General features: G+C 40.1%; 1 protein-coding gene across 2 annotated transcripts; it reads right to left on the reverse strand.

The window, feature by feature from the left end:
- Window positions 1–3,246: 3,246 nt before the first annotated feature.
- Window positions 3,247–23,753, reverse strand: st8sia6 (ST8 alpha-N-acetyl-neuraminide alpha-2,8-sialyltransferase 6). 2 transcript variants are annotated; one of them, XM_082162670.1, is made up of 7 exons: window positions 23,095–23,750; window positions 10,260–10,331; window positions 9,950–10,030; window positions 9,538–9,682; window positions 9,338–9,450; window positions 9,016–9,108; window positions 3,247–4,525 (listed from the first exon to the last, which is right to left on the reverse strand). In XM_082162670.1, the coding sequence occupies exons 1-7, from the start codon at window positions 23,187–23,189 to the stop codon at window positions 4,045–4,047; spliced, it is 1,080 nt and encodes a 359-aa protein (XP_082018796.1). In that variant the 5' UTR covers window positions 23,190–23,750; the 3' UTR covers window positions 3,247–4,044. The 2 variants fall into 2 exon arrangements, with proteins under 2 accessions (XP_082018796.1, XP_082018797.1); XM_082162671.1 differs by lacking the exon at window positions 10,260–10,331 and having other exon boundaries at window positions 23,095–23,753.
- Between the last annotated feature and the right edge of the window lie 1,414 nt (window positions 23,754–25,167).

Genomic DNA, 25,167 nt, shown 5'->3' on the forward strand with positions numbered 1-25,167 from the left:
GGTCTCGAATCTACCTTTTCTGTCAAAGATACTAGAAAAGGCAGTATCATCACAAATATGTTCCTTTTTAGAAAGAAATTATATCTGCGAGGGTTTTCAGTCAGGATTTAGACCGTACCATAGTACTGAGACTGCTCTCATTTGAGTCACAAATGATTTGCTCTTTTCATCCGATCGTAGTTGTATCTCTCTATTAGTGTTACTCAATCTTAGTACTGCATTGGATACTATTGACCACAACATTCTTTTAAATAGACTCGAAAATTATGTTGGCATTAGTGGAATTGCATTAGCATGGTTTAAATCATACTTATCTGATCGTTATCAGTTTGTAGCAGTAAATGAAGAGATGTCTTATCGATCACAAGTTCAGTATGGAGTACCACAAGGCTCAGTACTAGGACCGTTGCTGTTCACTCTGTACATGCTACCCTTGGGAGATATAGTTAGGAAGCATGGCATTAGTTTTCACTATTATGATGATGATACTCAGCTCTATATATTTCTTCACACCCTGACGAAACTTACCAATTCACAAAATTAACGGAATGCATAGCTGATATAAAAAACTCGATAACTAGTAATTTCCTACTACTTAACTCTGAAAAAACAGAGATTCTAATTATTGGACAAAAAACGTCCTCACGTAATAACCTAGAATACTGTCTAACACTTGATGGCTGCTCTCTCAAACCTTCATCGTAGGTTAGGAACCTGGGTGTGCTCTTTGATACCAATCTTTCATTTGAAAGTCACGTTTCTAGTATCTGTAAAACCGCATTCTTCCATCTTAAAAATATATCTAAATATCGTCATATGCTCTCAATGACAAATGCGGAACAATTAGTTAATGCGTTCATGACATCAAGGCTAGATTATTGTAATGCTCTTATGGGTGGTTGCCCTACACGCTTAATAAATAAACTACAGCTGGTCCAAAACGCAGCAGCTAGAGTTCTTACTAGAACCAGGAAGTATGACCATATTAGCCCAGTTCTGTCAACACTGCATTGGCTCCCCCTATTAAACATTGTATACATTTTAAAATATTGTTGATTACTTACAAAGAACTAAATGGTTTAGCTCCCCAGTACTTGAGCGAGCTCCTAACACTTTATAGTCCTTCATGTCTATTGCGATCTCAAAATTCCGGCCAGTTGATAATACCTAGAATATCAAAATCAACTGCTGGCGGTAGATCCTTTTCTTATTTAGCACCATTGTCCGGGAAGCAGACACACTCTGTCAGTTCAAATCTAGACTAAAAACATATCTCTTTGACCTAGCATACACATAACACATTATAAACTTTTATAATTCAATGTTAGGCTGCATAGATTAAGTCAGCCGGAACCGGGAACACTCCCCATGAATCCTGATGCACTCATTACATCATAAGAAGAATGGCATCTATGCTAATATTTGATCTGATGAAGGACACGATGACAACACAGTCCTGAAGTGTCAACTAGTCTCTCCCCTGTGAAGGCCCCCCTTCTCCTTCCCTTACCTCTGTACAGATAAAACATTGTCCAAATAATTCCGGTTCACATGGCTACCTGGAAGCGAAAAATAATTCTGTATTATACATTTTTAAGGCCAGACAAGTAATTTGTTTAGGTCAATTTGTAAAGAAAGACTACACGCCTGCGCACATATATATTCAAACGCGGATACCTATAGACCTGCACGCCATCAGCGTTTTCACAAGTTTGCGTTTTTAAAGCTTGCGCAGAGATAACAAAAATATATATATGTATACATATATATATATATATATATATATTTTTTTTTTTTTTTTTTTTCTTCAAGGCTTGCACATTGGAACCTATTTCAAGGTTTGCAGGCTGGAGCAGGGTTTTCTGTTAGAACGGTGTCGTGTAAGCGGCCCCTAAGTTAATAACTTATGATCTTTGCAACGGAAGTGAATCGATAAAAACTAACTTTAGCTGGACAATAACTTTATTCTAGAGCTGCTATAAAGCCAAAACAATCTCTGTTACTTTAATTTCCTATTATCACTGTAAAGCTGCTTTGAAATAGTCCATATTGCTAAAAGCGCTTGTAATGATGATCTGAGACGTTTTTCGTTCTTCGCCATTCCCACAAGGGTGTAGCACAAAGGATTTGATGCATGAATCCATAACTTTTTCGTTGTCAGGTTACATTTTAAGAGAAATCAAACACTCAAAAAAAGATTATACACTTATTCACGTTCCAGTAACATGAATTTAATCCTTTTCACGGTCAAAACACTGTTTAGCACCAACCCTTTCTTCTTCCTTATTCTTCTACAAATTATTACACGTACGTAGCATGTAAAACTAGTCAAAATCTTGCTAAATAATACAAATAACACAAAATATGCATTTATCAAAAAACATAATCACTCTTAATAATATAAGGAAAAATATTACGAAAGTATTAATGTAGGTGTGGCTCTAACAGCGCTATATAAATGAAGGTGACTTGACTTGAAAATTCGCCGGACGAATACGTGTGCCGTTACACCCCTAATTAACATTAAATCAAATGTCAAGGAGGACAAATTTGCTTTCTCAACAATGGGCTAGGGCTAGGGCTAGGGCTGGGCTGGGCCCGTTCAGTATGCCATGAGAGTATGGGGTGGGTGGTGTATCGCGGTTTTTCGGTTCAGTTTGAATATCGTTTCACCCCTACATAAAAGAAACACAGTGAAATCCAAGCAAAGATGTCTGAAATGTACATCTAATTCATGGAAAGTTTAAATTAATTTAAAATTTAAATTGGTCAGGAGAAAAATTAAGGTGGGGGGATTATCTTTCCCCAGGGGGCCTTTTACCCCATGTTACCCTACACTTTAACTGCTGAAAATGAATCAGTGAGTTTGTGAGATAAACATGTGAACTGAATCAGTTTGATTTATGAATGATTCAAACAGTTTTGTGAACTGGACCAACTGGCTGGCTGACTGAATCTAACTAAAAATTACAATTCGTTCATAAATTAGATATTGTCACATCTCTCATGAATCCATCCAGATGAGTTTTCAGTGAACAAAAATATCTGAGATAAGGGTTTTAAGGCAAAGGAAAGAAAATCACACAAGTTTTGAACATGAGGGTGAGTTAAAAAAAACACTTCATTTTAGGCAAACAATCCTTTTAATTACTGATGGTTACTTTTTCATTTGTCAATTAAATAATTCATAGAAACCGAGAAATCTTATGTCTACACATAAACTGCACCAAGAATTTGCATTTGAACTGAAATTGACAATTTTAATTATTTATTTATTCATTTACATTACAATGAATGCTGTAAGAGTAATGTCATACTCAGATAGGGCATTTAGAATTGGCACATTGAAATTTGCCCCTATTTTCAGCTTTTACACCTCTAGTTTCTTACTCTTGAGTTACACTAACCACATCCATGCTTCTTATTGTTTCACACTGTGATAGTGACATCATCCTTCCAAACAACCAGACATTTCTGCAATCTCTTAGCTGAGATCTTAGTCCAGGAATCAAAGTCTAGAGTCAAATACAGAGCTGCTTTTTACAGCTGTTTCTCCACACCTGAGATCAAATTCACATTCACTGCTAAAAAATGCTAAAGAGGAAAGACTGGCACTTGTGATGAATGCAACAGAGCTGGAGAAGCACCGATAGCGAGCACATTAAAGGCAGAATAAGGCAAGGCCACTTGAGGAGTGTTTAAGGGTGCTGCTCTAGGAGTCATTTTCCTAATTCAATTCTTTCACAGTATACCAAGGCTAATCAGTACATTCGTTTTCAGCTATTTTTGTGTGCAAGATTATCTCAAATTAACTTAAAAAATATGAATTTGTTGTGTCATGGCTTCTTCTTTGAGCAAGTGCACACAGCATTATAAGCAATATAGATTCAGTGCACAATTACATTCACAGCTGTGACTTTCCAGACACTCATCCAGGTGGCCTGTTGTAGTTCTTAATCAAATGGAGAAGTGTTCTGTAGGGGTTTACACCAATACACCAATGTACATTACAGGCAAGGCCTAGTTTGCAGCCAGTCTCGTGTTTTACCTGTGTGTGGGTTGACAATCCCCCAGGTGTATGCGAACCACACCTTGCTTGTGGAGTTTCAATAAATGTTCGAACTCGGCCGGCATGGAATGTACATTCTTCTTGCTCTGCCGATCATCATAGTAATGGTTGGTGATCCGTCGACTGTCATCTGGATGTTTACTGAAAGGCCAAAAACCGTACAAATGGACGTTAGCACAGATTTCTAATGCTAAGCTGGCCGTGATTAGTCCTGTGCTGGGACGAACCGAGTTAAGGCCTCGCTCACGCCAAAACTTCGACAAACTTCTCAAATATTCTGGATTCAGGAAAACAGGCAGCGGGCCATTGCGGCCAAAGTCCTCCAGTGTGTAAAAGGCACGCAGGGATACAGCCGTGTTGTGACCGTAAGAGAACGCTGGCAGCAGCATTAAGGCTTGTCCATAAGGACGAAGGCTTTCAACAAATGGACGACGGCGCTCCATCAGACCACTGTACCTGTAACAGATGAGGATAAAGAAAAGCCTGAGTGCGTTTCACTTAAATATTCCACTCAATAATAACACTCCCATTAGCAATACTTTTAGTACTTTTCAGGAATAAATGTTTATGAAAAAAAGAAATGCATTCCATTGAAAAATTATAAAACAATTTCAATAATAGGCCTAAATCCATTTTGAATTATTCTTGCAAAATGTGTTTTTACAGAGATTTTTAATTACTTTCTCAGTCTTTCTGGAGGCAACATAAATGCAATCTGATAATTGGCTTTAACTATATCACAAACACACTAAACAAACAATCCCAGCTGTCATGATCCTGGTTTTGTGTCTTGTGTTTTTGTAAGTACATTTTTGTAATGTTGAAGTGTATACTCAGTTCCCACTGTTTCCTTGCTCCCCTCCTGTGTTTGGTTCCTGTTTCCCTTGTTGTCTTGCCTGCCTTGTTTGTCACCATAGTTACCCTCATTAGTTCCCATGACTAATCCCCAAAACCTGTCCCTTGTCAGCCCCTTTTCAACCAGTCTATTTAAACCTCTGTGCTTCAGTTGTTGTTTGTCGGTTGTTGCTCTCCTTTCTTCGCTGTGTGGATTATACTCTTGTTCTTGGATTATTCTGCATTTACCTGTGTTTCTCTAATAAACTTGTGCTTGCATCTGAAGTCCCTCTCTCTCTGCCTCGTCCCTGCTCCCACGTTACATCAGTGAACTATGTGGGCCCCACATTGGATTTATCTGAGTTATATGGGCATCATCTGGGCATGAGGTCAGAGTGGGCATTTTGAGGGTCTCAATGTGGGCAAGTTAGGATGTCCATGTTGGGGAAAGGTTCTTTTAAAAGAAATGCGTAACAATATTGCATCACTCACTAAAAAAGTAACTAATTATGTTAGTTATGTTTTTTGGAAAGAAATGTATGTAATGAAAGTAAAGTAATTACATTACTTTTGCGGTACTTTTCACACCAGTAACACTGATCTCAAAGTTGTAGTCTGTGTTTGATTGACTAATGAAAACCAACTAATTTGAGTCATTTGTCCGACTACATTGGCCGCTTTAGCAGAACGTACACATCAGCAGAAGAATACACATGCGATAAACTGTATCTGACTTATCGCTCGGCTTTTATTCCAGTGATTCATCTGTGTATAAAAAAATATCAAATCATATAGAAAAATGACGCATGGATTACCATTCTGAGTGAGTTTAAATGATGGATTAATAATCGTTCCTCCTTGTCAATGATATGATGTATTAGGCACTGCTGGAATTGAATGTTCAACTTTTTAAGCAAGAAACATCTTAATTGTGTCACTAAAGCCAAACCCACAACCACAGTGTCATGTCTGTTTTGCAGTTTCTTCTTCTTCTTTTGGCGTTTTATGTTGAGTGGCAAACAAGCAATAGGTGCTGTTTCGTGGTTTTGTTTTAAAGTTTATGTTTTCATGTCTTTTATTTTGTAATTCTCATATAGTCTTAGTTCCTGGTCATGTCATGTGATTCACTTTTCCCCTCATGTGATCCTGTCATGTGCTTCCCCTGTTCATGTGTCATGTTCTGATTGGTTGTTCAGGTCATGTGTTTCTCTTTTCTGTTTTGTGATTGGTTTATTGTCTTGATTGTTCACAGGTGTTTCTTGTCATTAGTCATTAGGCTTGTTCGACTTGAACCGGCGCTGCACAGACCGATCGGTGAATGACCTCAAAGTACCGCGAGAGCGAATAGAGAGTAGGGGTGGGCAGATCGAGGCTTCGTGGATCACCGAAACAGTTGAAGCAAATGTGCCATATTGTGTCCAGGCTTCGAAACAATCTGACACCCAACTCCACGGTGACCCCTAGTGGTCAGAACAGTGTAAATGCAACAAAAACCCGTGCCAAACATGCATAAAACAACTTTTAATAATCTACTGCAAATTTTTTATTGAAAGTAAAATATTTCAAATGGAGTTATCTAATCATCTAATAAGATTATCACGTGTATGTTATTTTATCAGTTGACAGGGTTTGTTTTGTTTGTTCAATGAATGGCTCAGCTAAACAGGCCAACTACTATCATTCATATTAATTATACTGTCTAATTAAAACGTCTACAAATGTATAAAACTGATCAGAGATCAGGGGCACGTTCAAGTTCAAAACGGTGCGCAACGTTTTGCTACGGTTTCCGGGTTGAACGTCATGTTTCCTGGAAACGGCGTGCACCGGTGTGCAACGGGGTTTGAGATACGTTTTCTCTTGTTTGGTGGGTGTGTCAGAACTGCAGTCCAATCAGCAGCAACATGTATATAAAACACGGGGTATTAAAGTGAACTCGCACAAGGGGTTCAAGGAAAGTCATTTACAAATGTGTTCGATGCAGCTCGGTATACGCAACCACTGAGGATATTAGAAGACATGTTTGTCGTAAGTTTTATTGTAAAAATATAGGATATCAACATAATGATGTAGTTGTTTATATTTTTAGCTTCATTGCAAGTGTATGACATTTGGTATAGAAATAAACAATGGTAATTAAGTGCTTTTCCTAAAAATGAGAAAGAAAATACAGGGTATTGAAACAGTATGAACTACAAATAAAGTCAGTATGTGAGGCTAAATAGATGTGTTTTAGTCTGAATTAGGTAAGATGTGTGCTTCCATTTCAGTTTCAGCAATCCCTTCACTCGATTGGGATGTTCTCTTTTGTTCTGGGCGGCAAGTGCAGTAACTGTAACATCGGGCATATTTTGTAGTATTAAACACATATTTATACCGACTTCATCAGGCTCTGAAAATTCTTCTCAAAGAACACAAAGAATGGCCTTCTCATCTGCCATAGTTGCAACTCTTGCGTCATCAGAACAGTGTGTTCAACGCATCACCGTTTCTGTTTAAAAAACGTTGTGCAACGTTTTGTCGGGGCTGAACGCAGCCCAGGTAAAACCCACAGACACTTGTTCATTGGTTCTCAGTGACTCCTCATGATTCATGGGTTGACAGAGATCATCGTCCCCAGTGGTGAACCGAAGTGTTTTGAAGTGTTTTGAAACAGTTATGACGTAATGAAGCCTCGTTAACTGAAATCCCGTGTCTCTGGCAGTTTGATTCACGCTCTGAACCACTGATTCAGAACAAAAGATTCGTAAAGGCTTTGAAGCTTCATGAAGCAGTGTTTTGAAATTGCCAATACTAATAGAGAGTAGACGGCTCCTCATGCTTTTGAATTGCTCTCGCGGTACTTTGATGTCATAAACCGATCGGTCTGTGCAGCGCCGGTGTTGTGCCGAATTTCGACCCCCGCCAAATTATTACTCCCCTAGTATTGGTAGGTTTCGGATTAGTTGTGGGGGAGGGGTTAGGATTAGGCAATCAGGTACTGACTTCAACAACACCGGTTCAAGTCAAACAAGCCTATTGTGTATATGTAGCCTCCATGTTTCCATTGTCTTTTGTATAGTTCCCTTTCGAGAACGGTCACTTCGTATTGGGTAGCTATACGCAGTGAGGAAACTCCTTTTCCTCGATTTACTGAAGCCTAAAATGTCAAACGCATTTTGCAGCTGCACAGCTAGCACAGTGAGTGTCTGGCTCACTCATTGGCTGTGCTGCAGCAACCGCACATCCAATGACGCGGGCACCTCTGACGTGTGCGCCAATGAGCTAGCATCACGCCATTACATGTCAGAGCCCACCAAGGGGGCGTGGCCTTAGCCTATATTAGTCCCCGAAAACGCCATTTTAGCAGATTTTTACTCCTTCAGTGACAACTTCAGGACTGTCCGGTCTGTTCAGTATATATACTTGGGTTCTGGAATGTTTCTGTGAGCTCAGGGGTCCTGAGCTGCAGTAGACAACCAGTTACTTATAGTGTGGCGTTTTGCATGGCATCCCCACTGCGTATAGCTACGCAATACGAAGTGACCGTTCTCGAAAGGGAACTACCCGGTTACTATCATAGCCTCGGTTCCCTGAGAGTAGGGAACGAGTATTGCGTAGCTGGCCGCACTATAGTAACCTGACAAGTTGTCGCTTCAGTCGTTTAAACCTGCTAAAATTGTGTTTTCGGGGGCTAATACAGGCTAAGGCCGCGCCCCTTTGGCGGGCTCTGACATGTAATGGTGTGATGCTAGCTCATTGGCGCACACGTCAGAGGTGCCCGCGCCATTGGATGTGCGGCTGCCACAGCACAGCCAATGAGTGAGCCAAACACTCACTGTGCTAGCTGTGCAGCTGCAAAATGCGTTTTACATTTTAGACTTCAGTAAATCGGGGAAAAGGAGTTTCCCCACTGTGTAAAGCTACGCAATACTCGTTCCCTACTCTCAGGGAACCGAGGTTACGATAGTAACGAGTAGTTTTGTTCCCTGTACTGCTGGTAAGTTTATATTTAGTTCATGTTTATTGTCAATCCAAGTCATTGTTAATTGGTTCGTGTTTATTTGGAATAAAGCTGCACGTGGGTTCCTAACAACTTGCCTACAATGGACATTTATTACACACAGACTCACTTCTCATGGAGGATGCTGGGATTTGCAGTCACCAGGTTGGTTTTGTTGCCTACATCTTTCTCATATCTGTTATCCAGCGGTGGAAGGTTGCATCTATAATGCAGGGGTGGACAGAGGTTAATTAGGCCATTGTTCTGATAGGAAATAAAAGTTTTGGCCTACATCAAATATAGTGTTAAGGCTACACTTAGGAGCTTAAAAAGCACAGATAGCCTAATTATTGTTCAACCAACATTACAGACTGATGCTAATGTGGATTGAGATTCTGATAATATTGATATTAATCTGGGCAATAGGTCACATGATTTGATCTGATACAGACCTAATGACAAACTGGGCAGAATTAATTTCTTTTCCACAGCTGCTATTGGTCAAAATACCACCATTCCCCACCACGGCACATGACTCCCATGTAGCATTTCCAAAGGGCTGCTCCTACAAACAGACCCGCACACAATGTAACTGCAAAATCATCAATCATCAAACTGTAATTCACCCAATGTTTGAATGCTTATACATTACCTTAGCCAAGATGTTGAACAGGGCTTGTGTCACCTGTATTGGCTTTCTCCTCTCTCCATCATAGATAACATTTGACCCAAGTGGGGTGTTATTCTGTGTGACAACAGCCTTTGACACAGCATGGCATTTGCCACTCAGCAATGACCTGGAAGGAAAAAGACACTGAGTCTGATGTAAAACATAAAATCTAACCTTAAAGGAATAGATCCTTTGTTAATAGTTCATTTTTAAGTGAACTATGCTGAAGTAAGCATTTTTTGTAGTGTAATTGTCTATTTAAAAACTGTTTTATATATATGATCCATAATCAACAGAACAGTACTTTTATATTCATCCAATAACAAAGCTTTGCCACAGATGTGTTTAACCTTTATGAGAACAGCTCATGGTCTGCTCTGGGCTACTGTTTTACCTGAATCTTTTAAAGTTTGCCTCATGTTTTTTCCATCTGTTAGAGTAGTTCCCCAGTGCTTTGGAAATGACTACATTCTCTCTGAAAATTAAATACACATACAAACATCTTAAAATATATGATCTGGTTTAATTTAAGTATGTAACATGTAAACATGAACAGTCAATAAATATGAAATTGTAAAATATTAAAATAAAAATGATAAAACATGAAAGATCTCATTTGAAGGTGTTTACTTTTGGTGTTAGGGTTAGGCATGTAAAAAGATGTTATGTGCTGTAGTGTGTAATAAACAGGTTTGCATACTTACTTGCATCCCTTGCAAGACTGTGTATCTGAGACTTTTTGAGGAATCTTGGATGAAGGATTAGGGTTTACATTACTGCGGAAAAAAATTTATTTAAAATTTTTACAAACCAAAAATGATCGCTCATAAGTTATTGAATATTCATGGTCCAAATATTGTTCAGTGGCTCATTATAGCAGAAAATTAACAAACAAAACCACTGAAATATTTAAGAGGGAATTCAAAGTATTGTCGTATAATAATAACCGCAAATGTCACTCATAATTGGAATTGCAGGAATACATTTACATACATGTAGGCATGCTTGCAGCTCACAAAACAGCAGATAAAATGCCAAATACTATTGGCTTTATTGGGAGAGTATTAACCATGTATTAACCATACATCAGTTAGTTCCTGTGTCCTCGATTTGGGGGATTTTCAGTAACTTTTTCTGCATGATGCATCATTTAGCCAGTTGGTGGCGACAAGTAGGCCTATAATAACTGCCTTTATGAGTTTGTCATTCATTCATTCACTGAACTGGGGTGCGTTTCCCAAAAGCATCAAACTATGGCCCCAAGTTCCGTCGTTATCTAAGTTTTTATTAGCGGTCGACCCCAAAAAACGAGTGTTTAAGGACACAAAAGAGGATACAGGCAATTGAGACCGAGCGCAACGTGTCATATTGAATTACGCCCAGTGGAGGGGAACGTAATCGGCGATAGGAATAGTTAGTTTACAGAAATGTATCTAATATAGGCCTATATAACTGACATTTTGATATTTGACTAACCAGTGACAATGTTTACTGCACACCTAATGTATTTTTAATGCAAACTGTGCGTCTGAGTATCAGGATCCCACAATTTTCCCATTCTTCCTGCTGATGCTTCACATCTTATTGCCTGCATCCACTTGTGTCTCCTCAAAGTGGGCTTTACGCTTATGAGCCATTCCACCGAATATATAAATATAGCCTAAACTTAGTTCTGGGTTTTTTAGCTTGTTTGCAGTAGCCTACACCCTGTCACATAGCAGCTTTCAGACACCGTTTTAGACACGTCTCTGAATCTCGAAAAAAACTGAGAAAAAATTGAATTAATCCTCAGGTGCCATGTCCGTAATTTGCAGCAAAAAGTCTAGCATTAATTCGATCTCAAACGATTTATTAAAAGAAGTTACTCCAAGTTCATGACATCATTAACCAACGTGGTTGAATGACAAAGTTTCGACAATATGGTTTCGGAAAACAGTCGTGGCTGATTTCTTCAACGATGCATCTATGGTAGTTAAGCAGCGAGTTACGTCGTTGTACTGGAAACGCACCCGTGATTAGTTCAAAAACACTTATTTAATTAAGAACAAAACAATAGGCTACTGGATTCGTCTACCCCTTCAATTTAAGCTATAGGCTATTGAACGCTTGTACAATAGGCCTACATTATTACTAGGGATGTCCCGATCAGGGTTTTTTTCCCTCGAGTCCGAGTCATTTGATTTTGAGTATCTACCGATATGGAGTCCCGATCCGATCCGATACTTCTATACATAAAAAAAGAATAAAGAGCGAAAAAACAGATCCAGGATGTTCCTCACTTCTTTGAGGTAGCTTGAACAATCAAGACAAGTTGCCTAATAAATAACATAAATTCTTCACTTTTGCAGGGCTTGAATTTCGGTGTTGGAATGCGGGGATTGCGCATAATTTAAACCATTCCCGCAAGGTTAGCTTTTATAGTCCCGCTCAAATATATTTGCTTCATCTCAGAGCAAATTATTTAAAAAAATTCACAGATGCGAGAAAAAATATGTCTAACTCTCTTTTATTTTCTAATTTAATTCCTCAATCAGCGCTGGACTGGTGTAGCCCTGGCCATAGACAGATCATGTGTTTCACGCTGTCAATGCAGTGGTCTGCGTTGCGCTGATCTTATTCACACTATCGAGTGTAGGTGCAGCATTCTAACATTTTGAGTCATAATGAGCTGTTTGTGAAGAAATTATCCGCTTCCAAATTATGTCATTTTAATCAAGAAACTGAAACATTAAAAACCATTTTGTTCTTTATGGTGTGCGAGTGATAGAGCGCGGCAGCAACGAACCAACTGATCAGCTTACAGCGCATAACAACATTGAATGCTCGGCCGAACTGCTGATCATAGCTGATATTAAACAGGGCGCCTTATTATTTTTCATCTCCATAAATATATCTAGTAGTAAAGCTAATGCAAGGGCTAGAAATCTATTCATCTTTTGCTGATACTTCCTTGTCATCATGGAGAGCGCAGTTCATGGTTGCATAGCAACGACAGACGCCACGGAGAGCAAGCGCTTGTGGAAAGGAGACAGCGGCGCGCCCGCGCTTTCACTTGTTTTTACACTTGGTTTTCACTTGGTTTTACACATCTAGAGCGAAAATAAAAGTGCCACAGTGTTTGCAAAGCCAGTAATGTGCTTTTAGGAACTGCACTCCTAACTCTTACTGTCATCACAGTAGAAAGATTGACAGAAGGAAATGTATGTTTTTCTTAATGAAAACTAACATCTCTACCTTGTCAGGTTTGAGCATAGACAGTATAAGAAATGGACAGAGTCATCTCATTGGAACTCAATTGAGGCAAGTAAAGCCCATTTTCAGCGATTCTTTAGGACTTCCGTTCCTGACGCGCAGACTCAAACTGAGCTTGACGACGTAGATGTGACGTGAGCAACCCGTCTGTCTTCTAGTGGCTGTGGCATGAGAAATCTGAATCATTCCCTTCCGAATCTTGCAGAGACGGAGATCGAGAGTAGGAGGTGTCCATGAGCTAGGAGCAGGAGAAACTTTTGCTAGGTATTCTGATTAATTATTTTGTCATTTTGCCTTCACGTCCCCCCGATTGCCCGCGATTTTCTCCTCCCGTCAATACGGTAATCTCTCTACTGTGCGACAGAGAGTCGCGTGGTTATGATGCAATCGTTAGCCTACTTTTACAAAAACTGTTTTTACGGGGCCATAACGTAAGCTACAAGATAATGGAGCATTTTATACATTGTCGTGTTTCTTTAGAAATAAATAATGGACAAATGGAGTCTTCAAACGCCTCAGATGTAAAGTTATTCGCTGTCAAAGTGACGCCAAAATGAATGGGAGTCAATGGGATGCTAACAGCAGGTGAAGTTCTGCTACAAGATGGTGGCACGCGGCCGGCTTCAACTTCCGGTCGACTTCCTTCCCGCTTGGGTTTGAGCCTCTGTTCTCATCAAGGACGATTTCCGATCACGTGATCGGATCTGGACATCCCTAATTATTACTGCCATCTTCAGTTGTTTTCATTTTGCATGCAAGTTGAAGCAACTCATCAGCAAACTAGAGCAGTTTGTTAGCTAACAATCTACCCTTCCTCTGATGATAATGTTCATCACTGTATGAAGCCCTGTGCAAATTCGGTTAGAAAAATTCAATGTTATAAAACATCAACTGCTAACAGTTCATGATGTACCCTTGTGGCTCACTGGCAGCATTTTGTCTTCTTTTGCTGCATCTTCCCATTTATTAGCCTTGCATTGTTATGGTTATACACAATGTCAAATTTACACAGCAGTCAACCAAGACATGTTGTACCACAGGTGTCAACACCACTGTAAAAAAAATTATAAAAAATAGAATTAGTAAATTTATTTTAGTAAGTTTTATTAGTAAGTTAATTAGTAATTAGTAAGTTTCCATTTCTTTGTAATTATTTGTGAAATTTACTAGCAATTTCTGAGTAAAAATTGTAGTACAAACGTACAATATTTACATTTAATTAAATTATCAGTGGGCCTACTGTAAACAGCCAATCAATCTAAAAAAAAACAGAAAAAAAAAACAAGTCATCTGTTCATTAACATTACAAAAAGAAGGCCTGTTTCTTTCTCTCCCTGTCTGTCTCACTATATATTTCTCCCTCTGTCTCCTTATCACTCTCTGTCCCTCCCTTCTTGTCAGTTACTCCATTTCATCCACACCCACACTATCGGTCTCCCTTATGCATTGTTTGCTAAATAGAGCGAGACCAGACGTCTTTGAGAATAAATAAACTAGACTCTGTAAGTGTCAATGCAGAGATCTGATCTTTTAACCAATCTTTTATTTATTTTCTTCTTTTTCTTTTTTTGTGTGGGGAGTTGGGGGATTTAACCGCCTGCTTAAATTCACTTATAGACACTACTGGTTATCTATAATATCTAAATGATTCTATTGGTGATCGCTTTACTATCTGTGACATGGTTGACCCTCAGGGTTACTAAAACTATAATTCATGTCGGGTGGCCATGATTATTTGCCAGCATGGATAAGTGAAAAGTCGTCATTTTCATTTATTTTTGTATCGTGGTAAGGTTCATTTATTTGAATGAATTAGAAGGAATTAACAAGAGAGAGAGAGAGGATTACTTGTGTGCGTCTGAATGTAATAGTGAAGCTCGTTAGTTTATTTACAATAACAGCGAAGTTATGACCTCATTGCTGAGAAATAGCCTATAATGTAGGGGAGACCGGGGAAAGTTGCGAAATGGGGATGGTTGCAACATGTCATTTTTCTCCAATCAGAAACAAGCTAGAGTGACAACACTCATACTGCACATGCACAGTTAGACCCTCCCCCCAACAAGAAGACAGTAGACATATTCAACATCTGCTGCTGCATTTATTGAACAAAACTTGTTTTGGAGGTATGAAAGTAAATTTTTTCATGAGATATATTTTTGTCATACTGTCCTGACATTTTGTATGAATTAATCAAAACTTACTTAGTTTGAATTATTGTTTTGTTGACTTCTAAGTAACATGGTTAGCAGCATGAGTCAAAGTCAGTGTGTCTAGCAGGCGTATGATGTTCTGTCATGGCTGATAGGGTTGGGGACGGTTGCAACAAGTTATAAATTGCATATTTAATAAAAGTTTGTTGCATTGCAAATTGTTCAGTTCTTCCTTTCTGACACTGAAATATGGAGAGATTGAATAGCATCTGTAACACCTGCACACTGAATCTATGTAGGCCTATGTTCTACACATAAACAAACAAAACTCAATAACTGATATTTGATAAATATGACTAAATAAATAAATTATAGGCTACAATAATATTATTGAAATAAATAATACTATAATATTATAGTAGGCCTAATACAGTTAATATTTTCAGAATTCTATGCTCATTGAGACAAAAAGCTAAAGTTAATTAGTGAAATTTAAGGTATTTTTAACATGTTGCAACCATCCCTGGGTTGTGTTGCAACTGTCCCCTGGGTTAGGGTCAGTTGCAACATCTGGCTTCTTCCATTCAAATAAATTCTGTGAACGATATGTCATATATAATCATCTTTAAATGGTATGGGTAATTAGCAGACAGATGCAAGTTTAATATATACAAATTTGGTTGGTCTAGTCCAAATAGTCTCTGAGTAACTGAGAGAAATGCAAAAAGTGTTGCAACTGTCCCCGGTCTCACGGGGCAGAAGTTGAAAACCAGTTTCTATGCTCCTGGATGTTTCTGTGTGTGCGGAATTTAACTATAAAAGTTTCCACTTCATAAAAAAAAAAAAAAAGCTGTGAGTTTTAGTGCGAGCGCACGTCTGCTTTATAATACGACATTAAAAGCTTTGTGGCCAAACACGTTGCCCAAGCCTTGTGGTGGTTTGGAATTCCAAGGGGAATCGGATATATGTGTTTAGACGTAGGTCAGATGTCCAGATATCGGATATGTATCTGATTTAAAACCACATTTGGAAATGTGTCAGAATGGATTTTTTTTGTGCCAGTGTAAACGCAGCCTGGCGTAAAGGTACTGTGTCTTTCATTTGTTTAAAGTACTCCATTTTTCAAGCCAGGTGTTGTAATGTTAATGTTAAATTTAACGATAGATAGGTTACTGTTCCTCTGAGCAGTTCACACATGGATCAAAACCAAAGGCCAATTTCTAAACTTCAACCAGAGCTGATTTCCCCTAGAAGAGCAATTATACAAACAGCCTTGGAGAAACAAAGCTTAAAATTATCTTTATACTACTGTGAGATATTTGTAGGCCACACAAGTGACCTTTGACCTTCCAAACTCTGGCTAGAGTCTATTTGTAGGTTTACTCTTTTTGAGGCACATATAGCAATGTAGCATTAGAAAGTTACAGATGTGATTCACTTTAATCATTAAACTTATCTTCAAGTAAATATTAAAGACTTAAGTTTGTTTCCTGTAATTTGGCATCTAAATAGAAACCTAATTCACATTACCTATGGTGGAGCCCAGCACCCAGTGATTCTGTGTCGCTGTGAAGTTCTCAGGGAGTTTAATCTCCCACATGCCTTGTTGTGATTAAAGGCTGCTGTTGCCAGTGAAACAGCACATAATAAGGGAAAGGTCACAGCCATGGCAGCAAACACCCAACATTACTTAATTAATGCAACGGCTAAACATTTGTATATTTCCTCTTGATTTCAGTAATTATAAAGCATGCAATATAACTGGCGATGAATACAGTTTACAAAAACAAATAGACACACACAATTTAATACAACACCAAAAACCACATTTTAAAATGTAATTTCAATTTGACTGTCAAATATATTTGTGCTATACATATTATATACAGTAAATGTACATTTATAATATTAGACATGTGGCGGTATTCTGCAAGATGAAAGTCGGTAATTATCACCATAATTAATATGTATGATATTATTACAGTTGACACTTCACAATTCAGTAAATAAATCCATATAACACATTAACATATTTTGTTGACATTTCTCTGAATACACAGTATCGTCTCGGTTACGTATGGTAACCCTTGTTCTCTGAAGGAGGGAACGGAGGCATACGTTGTGACCGACGAATAGGAATCTCGCAAGAAAGGCCAATCTACTTCAAGTGAAACTAAACGAGCCAATGCACATTGGCATGCAATCATTTGCATCAGCTGTTCAGCCACGCAGCGCAGGTATATAATGAGCAGAAGGTGCGATTGCACTTCGTTTTTTTCCTGAGGAGCCAAGACGATGAGCTGGCTGCCCCGGCTGATCGCAGGAGATGTGGCGACGGGACGTATGTCTCCGTTCCCTCCTTCAGGGAACGAGGGTTACCATACGTAACCGAGACGTTCCCTATCAGTCAGTCACTCTCTACGTACGTTGTGACCGACGAATAGGAATCCCTACCAACGCGCCACAGCTGCTGACCCCATCCAGCGCCCTGTGCAAGCCTCTTGCCCCTTCTTGCCAGGAAGGAGGATAGGAGAGGGCTTACACAGAGTGTATCTGTCACTGTTGTTCCGTGATAACCCATTCAGTGAGATTATTGGATAACACTGGGAAAGTGTGCCCTTTCTGTAGGAAGGAGAACGCTGCGGAACCCACATTCTTCCCCGAAGGAGTTATGTGGAGATATACATATGGACTAACCCGAAGGTTGTACTGCATATGAAATACTGGGTGACTTAGCCCAAGGGAAAGACACAGGCTTCCGTTTAGGAGCAGCCGTAGAAGAAATACACAAATGGGATCCCCGCAGGGTCACACATATGGGACCCAGCCTAGACCCGGTTCTCAAGGATTCAACGGATAAAGGCCTGACGCCGGACGCTCCGCCACGTCCGGGCCGAGGGTGTTGAAGGACTCAACAGGTTTTTCACTCTGGAGCAATAAGGGTGCACAGTAGGGTGCAGCAAGCCGACAGAGCTGGACCTCTTAGTGCTTCTACCCGTTTAGGGTGAGAACACAGGAGAAGAATGGCTGTACATGTAGGCTAATATCTAGTGAACGTGTTAGGTGTCGCCCAGCCCGCAGCTCTACAGATATCTGTTTGTGAGGAGCTACGTGCCAGCGCCCAGGAGGATGCAACACCTCTCGTGGAGTGAGCATGCAACCTGAGCGGGCAGGGCACGTCTTGTGCTTGGTAAGCCAAGGCGATGGCATCCACTATCCAGTGGGCCATCCTCTGCTTGGAGATAGCCTTTCCCTTCTGCTGGCCTCCGTAACAGACAAAGAGCTGGTCTGAGGTCCTGAGACTTTGGGTTCTGTCCACGTACAAACGCAGAGCACGGACAGGACAGAGCAAAGCCAGGGCTGGGTCTGCCTCCTCCAGGGGCAGCGCTTGCAGGTTCACCACCTGGTCCCTGAAGGGAGTGGTAGGAACCTTGGGCACATAGCCAGGCCGGGGTCTCAGTACAAAATGGTTGTCACCCGGCCCAAACTCTAGGCATGATTCGTCGACCGAAAGTGATTGATAGATAGAGCAGCAACGTCTTCATGGAGAGAAGCTTTAAGTCTGCTGACTGCAAAGGCTCAAAGGTAACATCCTGGAGTGCTCGAAGCACCAGGAAAAGGTCCCAAGAGGGTATGGAGGGGGGTTGAGGAGGGTTTAACCGTCTCGCCCCCCTAAGGAACCTGACGACCAGGTCGTGCATTCCTACTGTTTTGCCATCTATGTGGTCGTGATAAGCTGAAATAGCGGCAGCATGTACTTTGATCGTGGAAGGAGACAGCCTTCGCTTCAACCCTTGCTGCAAAAAGGAAAGCACGGACCCTATAGAGCATCTTCGGGGGGTCTTCTCTTGGCGAGAAGAACACCACTCATCGAACAGGTTTCACTTCAATGCGTACACACTTCTCTTAAATGGCGCCCGTGCTGAAGAGATGGTGTTAAGTTCCTCTGGTGGTAAGTCACCTAGAACCTCCGCGTCCCATCCAGGGACCACAAATGGAGTTTCCAGAGGTCCAGACGCGGGTGCCATAGGGTGCCCTGTCTCAGAGTCAGAAGGTCCTTCCTCAGAGGAATGGGCCAGGGAGGGACTGTTATGAGGAGCATGAGTTCTGGGAACCAAGTCCGGGTGGGCCAATAGGGAGCCACCAGAAGGACCTGCTCCTCGTTCTCCCTGACTTTGCACAGGGTCTGTGCAAGTAGGCTCGCTGGGGGATATGTATATTTGCGGAGGGCCCGGGGCCAGCTGTGTGCCAGTGCGTCCGTGCCGAGTGTTCCCTTGGTCAGGGAGTAAAACAGCTGCCAGTGGGAGGTCTCTGAGGAGGCAAACAGGTCTACCTGAGCCTCCCTGAACTCTCTCCAGATCAGCTGAACCACCTGGGGGTGGAGTCACCATTCTCCCGAGAGCACAGCTCGTGATAGCTCGTCGGCCACACGGTTGAGCACACCGGGGACATACATGGCGCGAAGTGACCTCAGATGCTTCTGACTCCAGAGGAGGAGATGGCGGGCGAGTTGCGATATGCAACGGGAGCGTAGACCACCTTGTCGGTTGATGTACGCAGCGGTCGCAGTGTTGTCCGTAAGGCCCAGCACGTCCCTGCCCTGTAGCGGCCTTTTTAAGCGGCTCAGAGCGAGACGTACTGCTAACAACTCGTAAAAACAGCTTTTTTGTTTTGCTCAAATTTGAAAACAAAAAAAGACAGAAAGTGAGAGAGAGAGAGAGAGAGAGAGAGAGAGAGAGATCGCCCACGCTGCCGCGCTGTATCGCCCCGCACCAGAATGGAGAGGTCCCGTTGAAAGCTCGCTCGTAACACTCTTAGTAGAAAAAACAGCATCGAAGTGCTCAGCTCCGAAGCAAAAAACTGAAGTGCAATCGCACCTTCTGCTTATTATATACCCGCGCTGCGTGGCTGAACAGCTGATGCAAATGATTGCACGCCAATCTGCATTGGCTCGTTTAGTTTCACTCGAAGTAGATTGGCCTCTCTAGCGAGATTCCTATTCGTCGGTCACGATGTACGTAGAGAGTGACCGACTGATAGGGAACTTAACTTGTCCATCAACGAGTCAAGATGCAGAATGCTCTAATCTAACACAACCCTTGCATATTGCAGGTTTAGTGCATGTTTCATCTGTCACAGCTGAAAGAGCGCGAGAATGTAAACAAAACGAAAACAAGCATAACTGAATGAGGGAAGTTTACGACTATGTAGGGAAAAAATTATAATGAAAGGGCATTGCGTAATTTGATAATCTGATATGATGACTGTGATAAGAGGCCGTCTCAGAGTATGCATAGCTACAACAAATGTGAAGCATGGAAGATTGAGGAAACAAATACTTTAAATTAAGAAATATCCTGATGACTTTGAATTTCTGCTTTATCTAAAGGAATAGTTCACCCAAAAATGAAAATTACCCCAAAATGTACTCACCCTCAAGCCGTCCTAAGTGTATATGGCTTTCTTCTTTCAGCCAAACACAATCAGAGTTATATTAAATAATATCCTGGATCTTTACATCTTTGTAATGGCACAGAACAGTTTTTGAAGCTCCAAAAAGTGCATCCATCCATCATAAAAGTAATTCATATGAATCCAGTGGGTTAAAAAATGCCTTCTAAGCTAAGCAATGTGCCATCAGAGAGTGCCGGATATGTTAATTTTATTGCTGCGTCAAGCAAGGGTGCTTTGCTCCATATACGATGAAAAGAGGAAATTGGCTCTGTTCCTCTAAGTTAACTGCTTAAAAGGAAGATAGATTTCTGCATAAGTCAGTCCATCATTTGGACTCAGACCTGGCTCTTTTGCAACCTGTCTTTTTAAAGAGAGATCTCTCAACAACTTTATTTTCCTTTAGGTAAGAATATTATACTCAGAGTGTGACTTATATTTTATTTAGAAATATTAGAAGGGATTTTAAATGTTCATGTTATGTTTCCTTATAAAATTTTTAACCCTGATTATGATGAAATATTATTTCTCATTTATTATTTGATCATCTGCTTCTAAGAAATAAAAATAGATTTTATCATCTGACTGGATCTCCTCCTTGCATCACGTTATTCCTCTCTTGCCGATTGAAAGAGCTTGTTTAATGCATAATTCCAGCATCAAAAGTCAATTTGCTTTCACGTGATGGATGACAAATGCGACTTTGCCGTTTTGGGAGAAAAAGTAAGAAAGAAAGTGCAATGCGCGGTATGGCGGAATAAGTCCCGCCTTCTGAATAAAAGAGCCAATCGTCAATTGGTAAAGTCACTGTGTCAAAACGACTCTGATCACAGCCGGGTGTTCTCCTATCGACTCTGAAATTAGGCGACACACTCTGGCTGCATCTGAAAACGTAGGCAGCTGACTTGTTGCCTCGCTGCCCTATCAGGCAATGACTTTGCAGGCAGCGTTTGCGCACGAAGGTTCCTCACAAAACTGATATCGGACAGACTTCTGAGGCAGCGTAATGGTTAATAATCTACAGCAAAATAGAGCGAGCTTCGGTGAAAACTAATTGAATATTTAATGACTACAATAGTGATTTCTCGCTAGAAATGACATCATAAGTGGAAAACATTGATCAAAAATGTACATTTACACACCAGTTGATAACCAACCGCAACTTTCAGACACCATCTTTATTTTTGTTGCTCAACTGTCCTAGAATGGAAAGCATAGGATTGTGGGTTATCAAAGGCAGCAAAGGATACATGTATGCTGCTTTCAAAAGTCATTCAGATGAAGGTATCTCAGGAGACAGGAAAGTGAAGCTAACATTGCATTCGGACCTGTCTTGATGCCTTCCGACCTTGGAATGCGTCCTCCGATGGCAGCATTTATCAGTTTTCGGACGCAGCCAATGTTAAACAGACCTGGAACCTGAAGTAACAGATTGGGACCTGACCCGGACCCGGTCCGAACATTTAAAATATAAATCCGAACCCATACGGGTCCTCGGGTCCTCTGTGAAAACCTCTAATTGAGTGAGAATGAATTATGGGACCATTTCTGGGTGAACTATTCCCTTAGGTAAATTTTTGTTATGTAAGATTGAAATGTGTAATCAGCAGGTTACTGTCACAGAATAAACCCTATACAGGATGCAACAATATTACATTAATATTAATATTGAACTGAAGTTTTCTGATAGATATTTTTTTCAGTGCAATCAATAAATAAAAAGATGCCGACAATGAATTATCTGACTAAATGCAGTTTGACAATTTAGAATCACATTTTTATAGAGAACCATGTAGGCCTATAAATCCATTTGGTATTTAATCATTGTGCTTAATATGAAGATTTTTTTATTCCCCTACACTAGACTTCATTTATATTTTAATCAGTTTATGTTCTGTCAAATGAAAGCTAATATATATTGTCACCTATATTCTACAAATCATAGTGATTTAGATTCATTCATTTAGTTTCTAAAATGTTTTAAAGGTCAGTTGGTGTTTAAAAAGATAACTAAAACACTGAAAAAAAACTATTATAAAAAATATATATATAAATTTGCATCAAAAGGCATTCATCACATGACTGCATTACATATGCTATAATATTGATACATTATGCAATATGAGTGAATATTATTTGTCTATAAGCTACATGCAGGATGTCTTTGCCTGAAATAATTAATAAAGCTTTTTTGTAGAGCTATCTATCTTTTTGCTTTAACATGTAAAAAGTTTACTGACATCATAATCATTTGAATGTAAGAGATAAGCGTTCAGACAAAAAATAAAACTTTCAATTATTTACTAATGTGAAATGTGATACGAAACTTTACTGAAACAAAGTAAACATAGAACTTCTAAAGTCCATCGTTTAGACCTTTCAGGATTTTTAAACATTGAACCATTTTCCAAAATGTGAGAATCATCTTCTTGTTTTGCTTCAATGAAAATTCCTCTGTAATGATGTAATACTCTTTTACTAATCAGATGTCTGTGGGGAAGCCGTTATTTGACAGTGTATAGATTAGAGAGGTTTTTATTTACAAAAATGTATTGCTAACTTGACAGAAACAAAGACTAGGCTGCCAGCAAACCGTAACGATATTTTTTAACACTCAGGTCTTTTAAAGTTCACTCTCCAAATAGAAGGATAGACACACACAGGCTGAAACTGATATACTCACTTGTTAGAAAGGAATATCCAGAAGGCCACACTGCAGAAGGAGCACAGAAGGATAACAGGAAGGATCCAGAGCATAAGAGTCTTCATAACGTGCATCCACTCTCACACACGAGCGCACACATAGCCGCTGACATGCATGTGTTCTCGTAAACTATCTTTCAAAAGCAGATGCTGCTTCTGCCAACGACTTCCTCTCTCGCTCTGCTGTCCTCTCCTTATTTTACTCCTGTGCTTGTTTCTTGACAACTACACCCTTTTCTTTACACTCTCTCCCCTTCTCTCAGTCTGTTAATCTCTTCACTCTCCCTCCCTCCTCTAAATTTAACTGCCCCTTTCTCTCTTTTTCTCTTTCTTTCTCTTTTCTCCTCTGACAGGCCTGGCTTTTTGTCACTGCTCTGCTGCTTTGCTTTTTCCCTTAATCCATCAGCCCACTTTCTTCTCATATGTCTTCTTGGCTCACACAAGAAAACATTCCTCCGCTCTTCTCTTGTCCCCTATGTTCTGTGTTGAGGCATCTTTCCCTTTTTCCCCATACTTCTCCACCTCATTCTGTTTCCTCAGTGCTTTCTTGTCTTAGAATCTGCTCAGACTTTCCTTCCGTCCGCTTCCCTAGAAATCTGTTGCTTCTCCTGCATTCTCAAGCCCTCCCCCTCTCCCTCACCCTGGGCACAACTTGCTTGCCCCTCCCTCATTATTTAACTCAAACACACACAGTCACTCTCTCTCTCTCTCTCTCTCTCTCTCCCAGGGTAATACGAGTGTCGAGTACAGAATTAGCCCACGGCAGCACCTCATGACTGGGAGGAAGGGTTATGTGTGCTAGAGAAGGGTTTTCCCATTCATTTCAGTAGCCAATGATGGTCAAAGAATGCAAAAGGCAGCAGCCAATCAAATGCTCATCTGATGTGGCCCCCTCACCCACCCCAGTTTCTCCTGGTAGTTTGAGAAGGGGAACATGCAGTAGTTGTGAGTGTATACATGTGCTGTTTTCTAGTAAGTGAAACTGTATAAATAACACACAAAGGGATAGACCACCCATAAATTAAAATTGTGTCTTCATTTACTTACCTCATTCCAAACATGTATTTTTAGAATATAATTTGGAGAACTTTTTTTCCCATACAGTGAAAATCAATGGGGTCCAAAACAACACTGGACCCCATTGACTAACATTTTAAAAAGAACAACAACTACAACAACAACAGCAAAAATCATACAGGTTTGGAATGACATGAGAGTAAATGATGACACTAAATGAATTCATCATTTAAATACATGGATTAGTGTCCGTACACACAAAAACATCCATGTGCAAGGACAGGGTAGGCTATGGATGTCAAAGAAATCAGCCTGAAAATATAGATAGCTAAATGCATTTTAATGTTAAATTCATCAATCTGGTGCACTTTGAGAGTTCAAAATTAAAAGCTCCAACCCATATTCAGTGTGCAAATTAAACAAAGAAAAATTCAAACCTCTTTTAGTTACAGTGTCTATTTACATTACACCTACTACATAATAATAGTTATAATATTAATCCAATGACAGTAATAGACATATTTTGTAAAACAAATGCACTAAAAAAATAAAGGAAACTTTCATAATTAGTTTTGTACCAATTTCTATACTTGAAAGAGATAAGCACATGATCTTTTATTCTGACGCAAACTGCATCAAGCTTTTATTTTGGCGGAAAACATGGTTTACAAACGCATATCATTACATGTCTAGTGGTAATCGTCATCTATGCAGATGTGGAAATAATCTGTAACTGGGTAATGGGTTCCTACACTCGATCATGACATAGCTTAAGTGTTTTGAAAGTAGTTCTGTTTACCGCGGACTCTACACTTTCTCATCTCTCTCCTGATCCTCCTCACTATCATCATCTGCCACAGGAGCTGACGAAGGAGCTGATGAAGGGCAGAAAACATATATTTTGACACATAAAGCGTCTGCTTTAAGGGCCTGGTTCTATTTTTTCACGCTATTTCTCTGCACAATCCTTGCGTTTCTTCTCCATCTCGCAGACTATTTTGATACATACAACTGACACTGCTGCACGCTCGCTCAC

Source organism: Leuciscus leuciscus, assembly GCF_965113295.1.
Source record: "Leuciscus leuciscus genome assembly, chromosome: 1".
NCBI classification, from domain to species: Eukaryota; Metazoa; Chordata; class Actinopteri; order Cypriniformes; family Leuciscidae; genus Leuciscus; species Leuciscus leuciscus.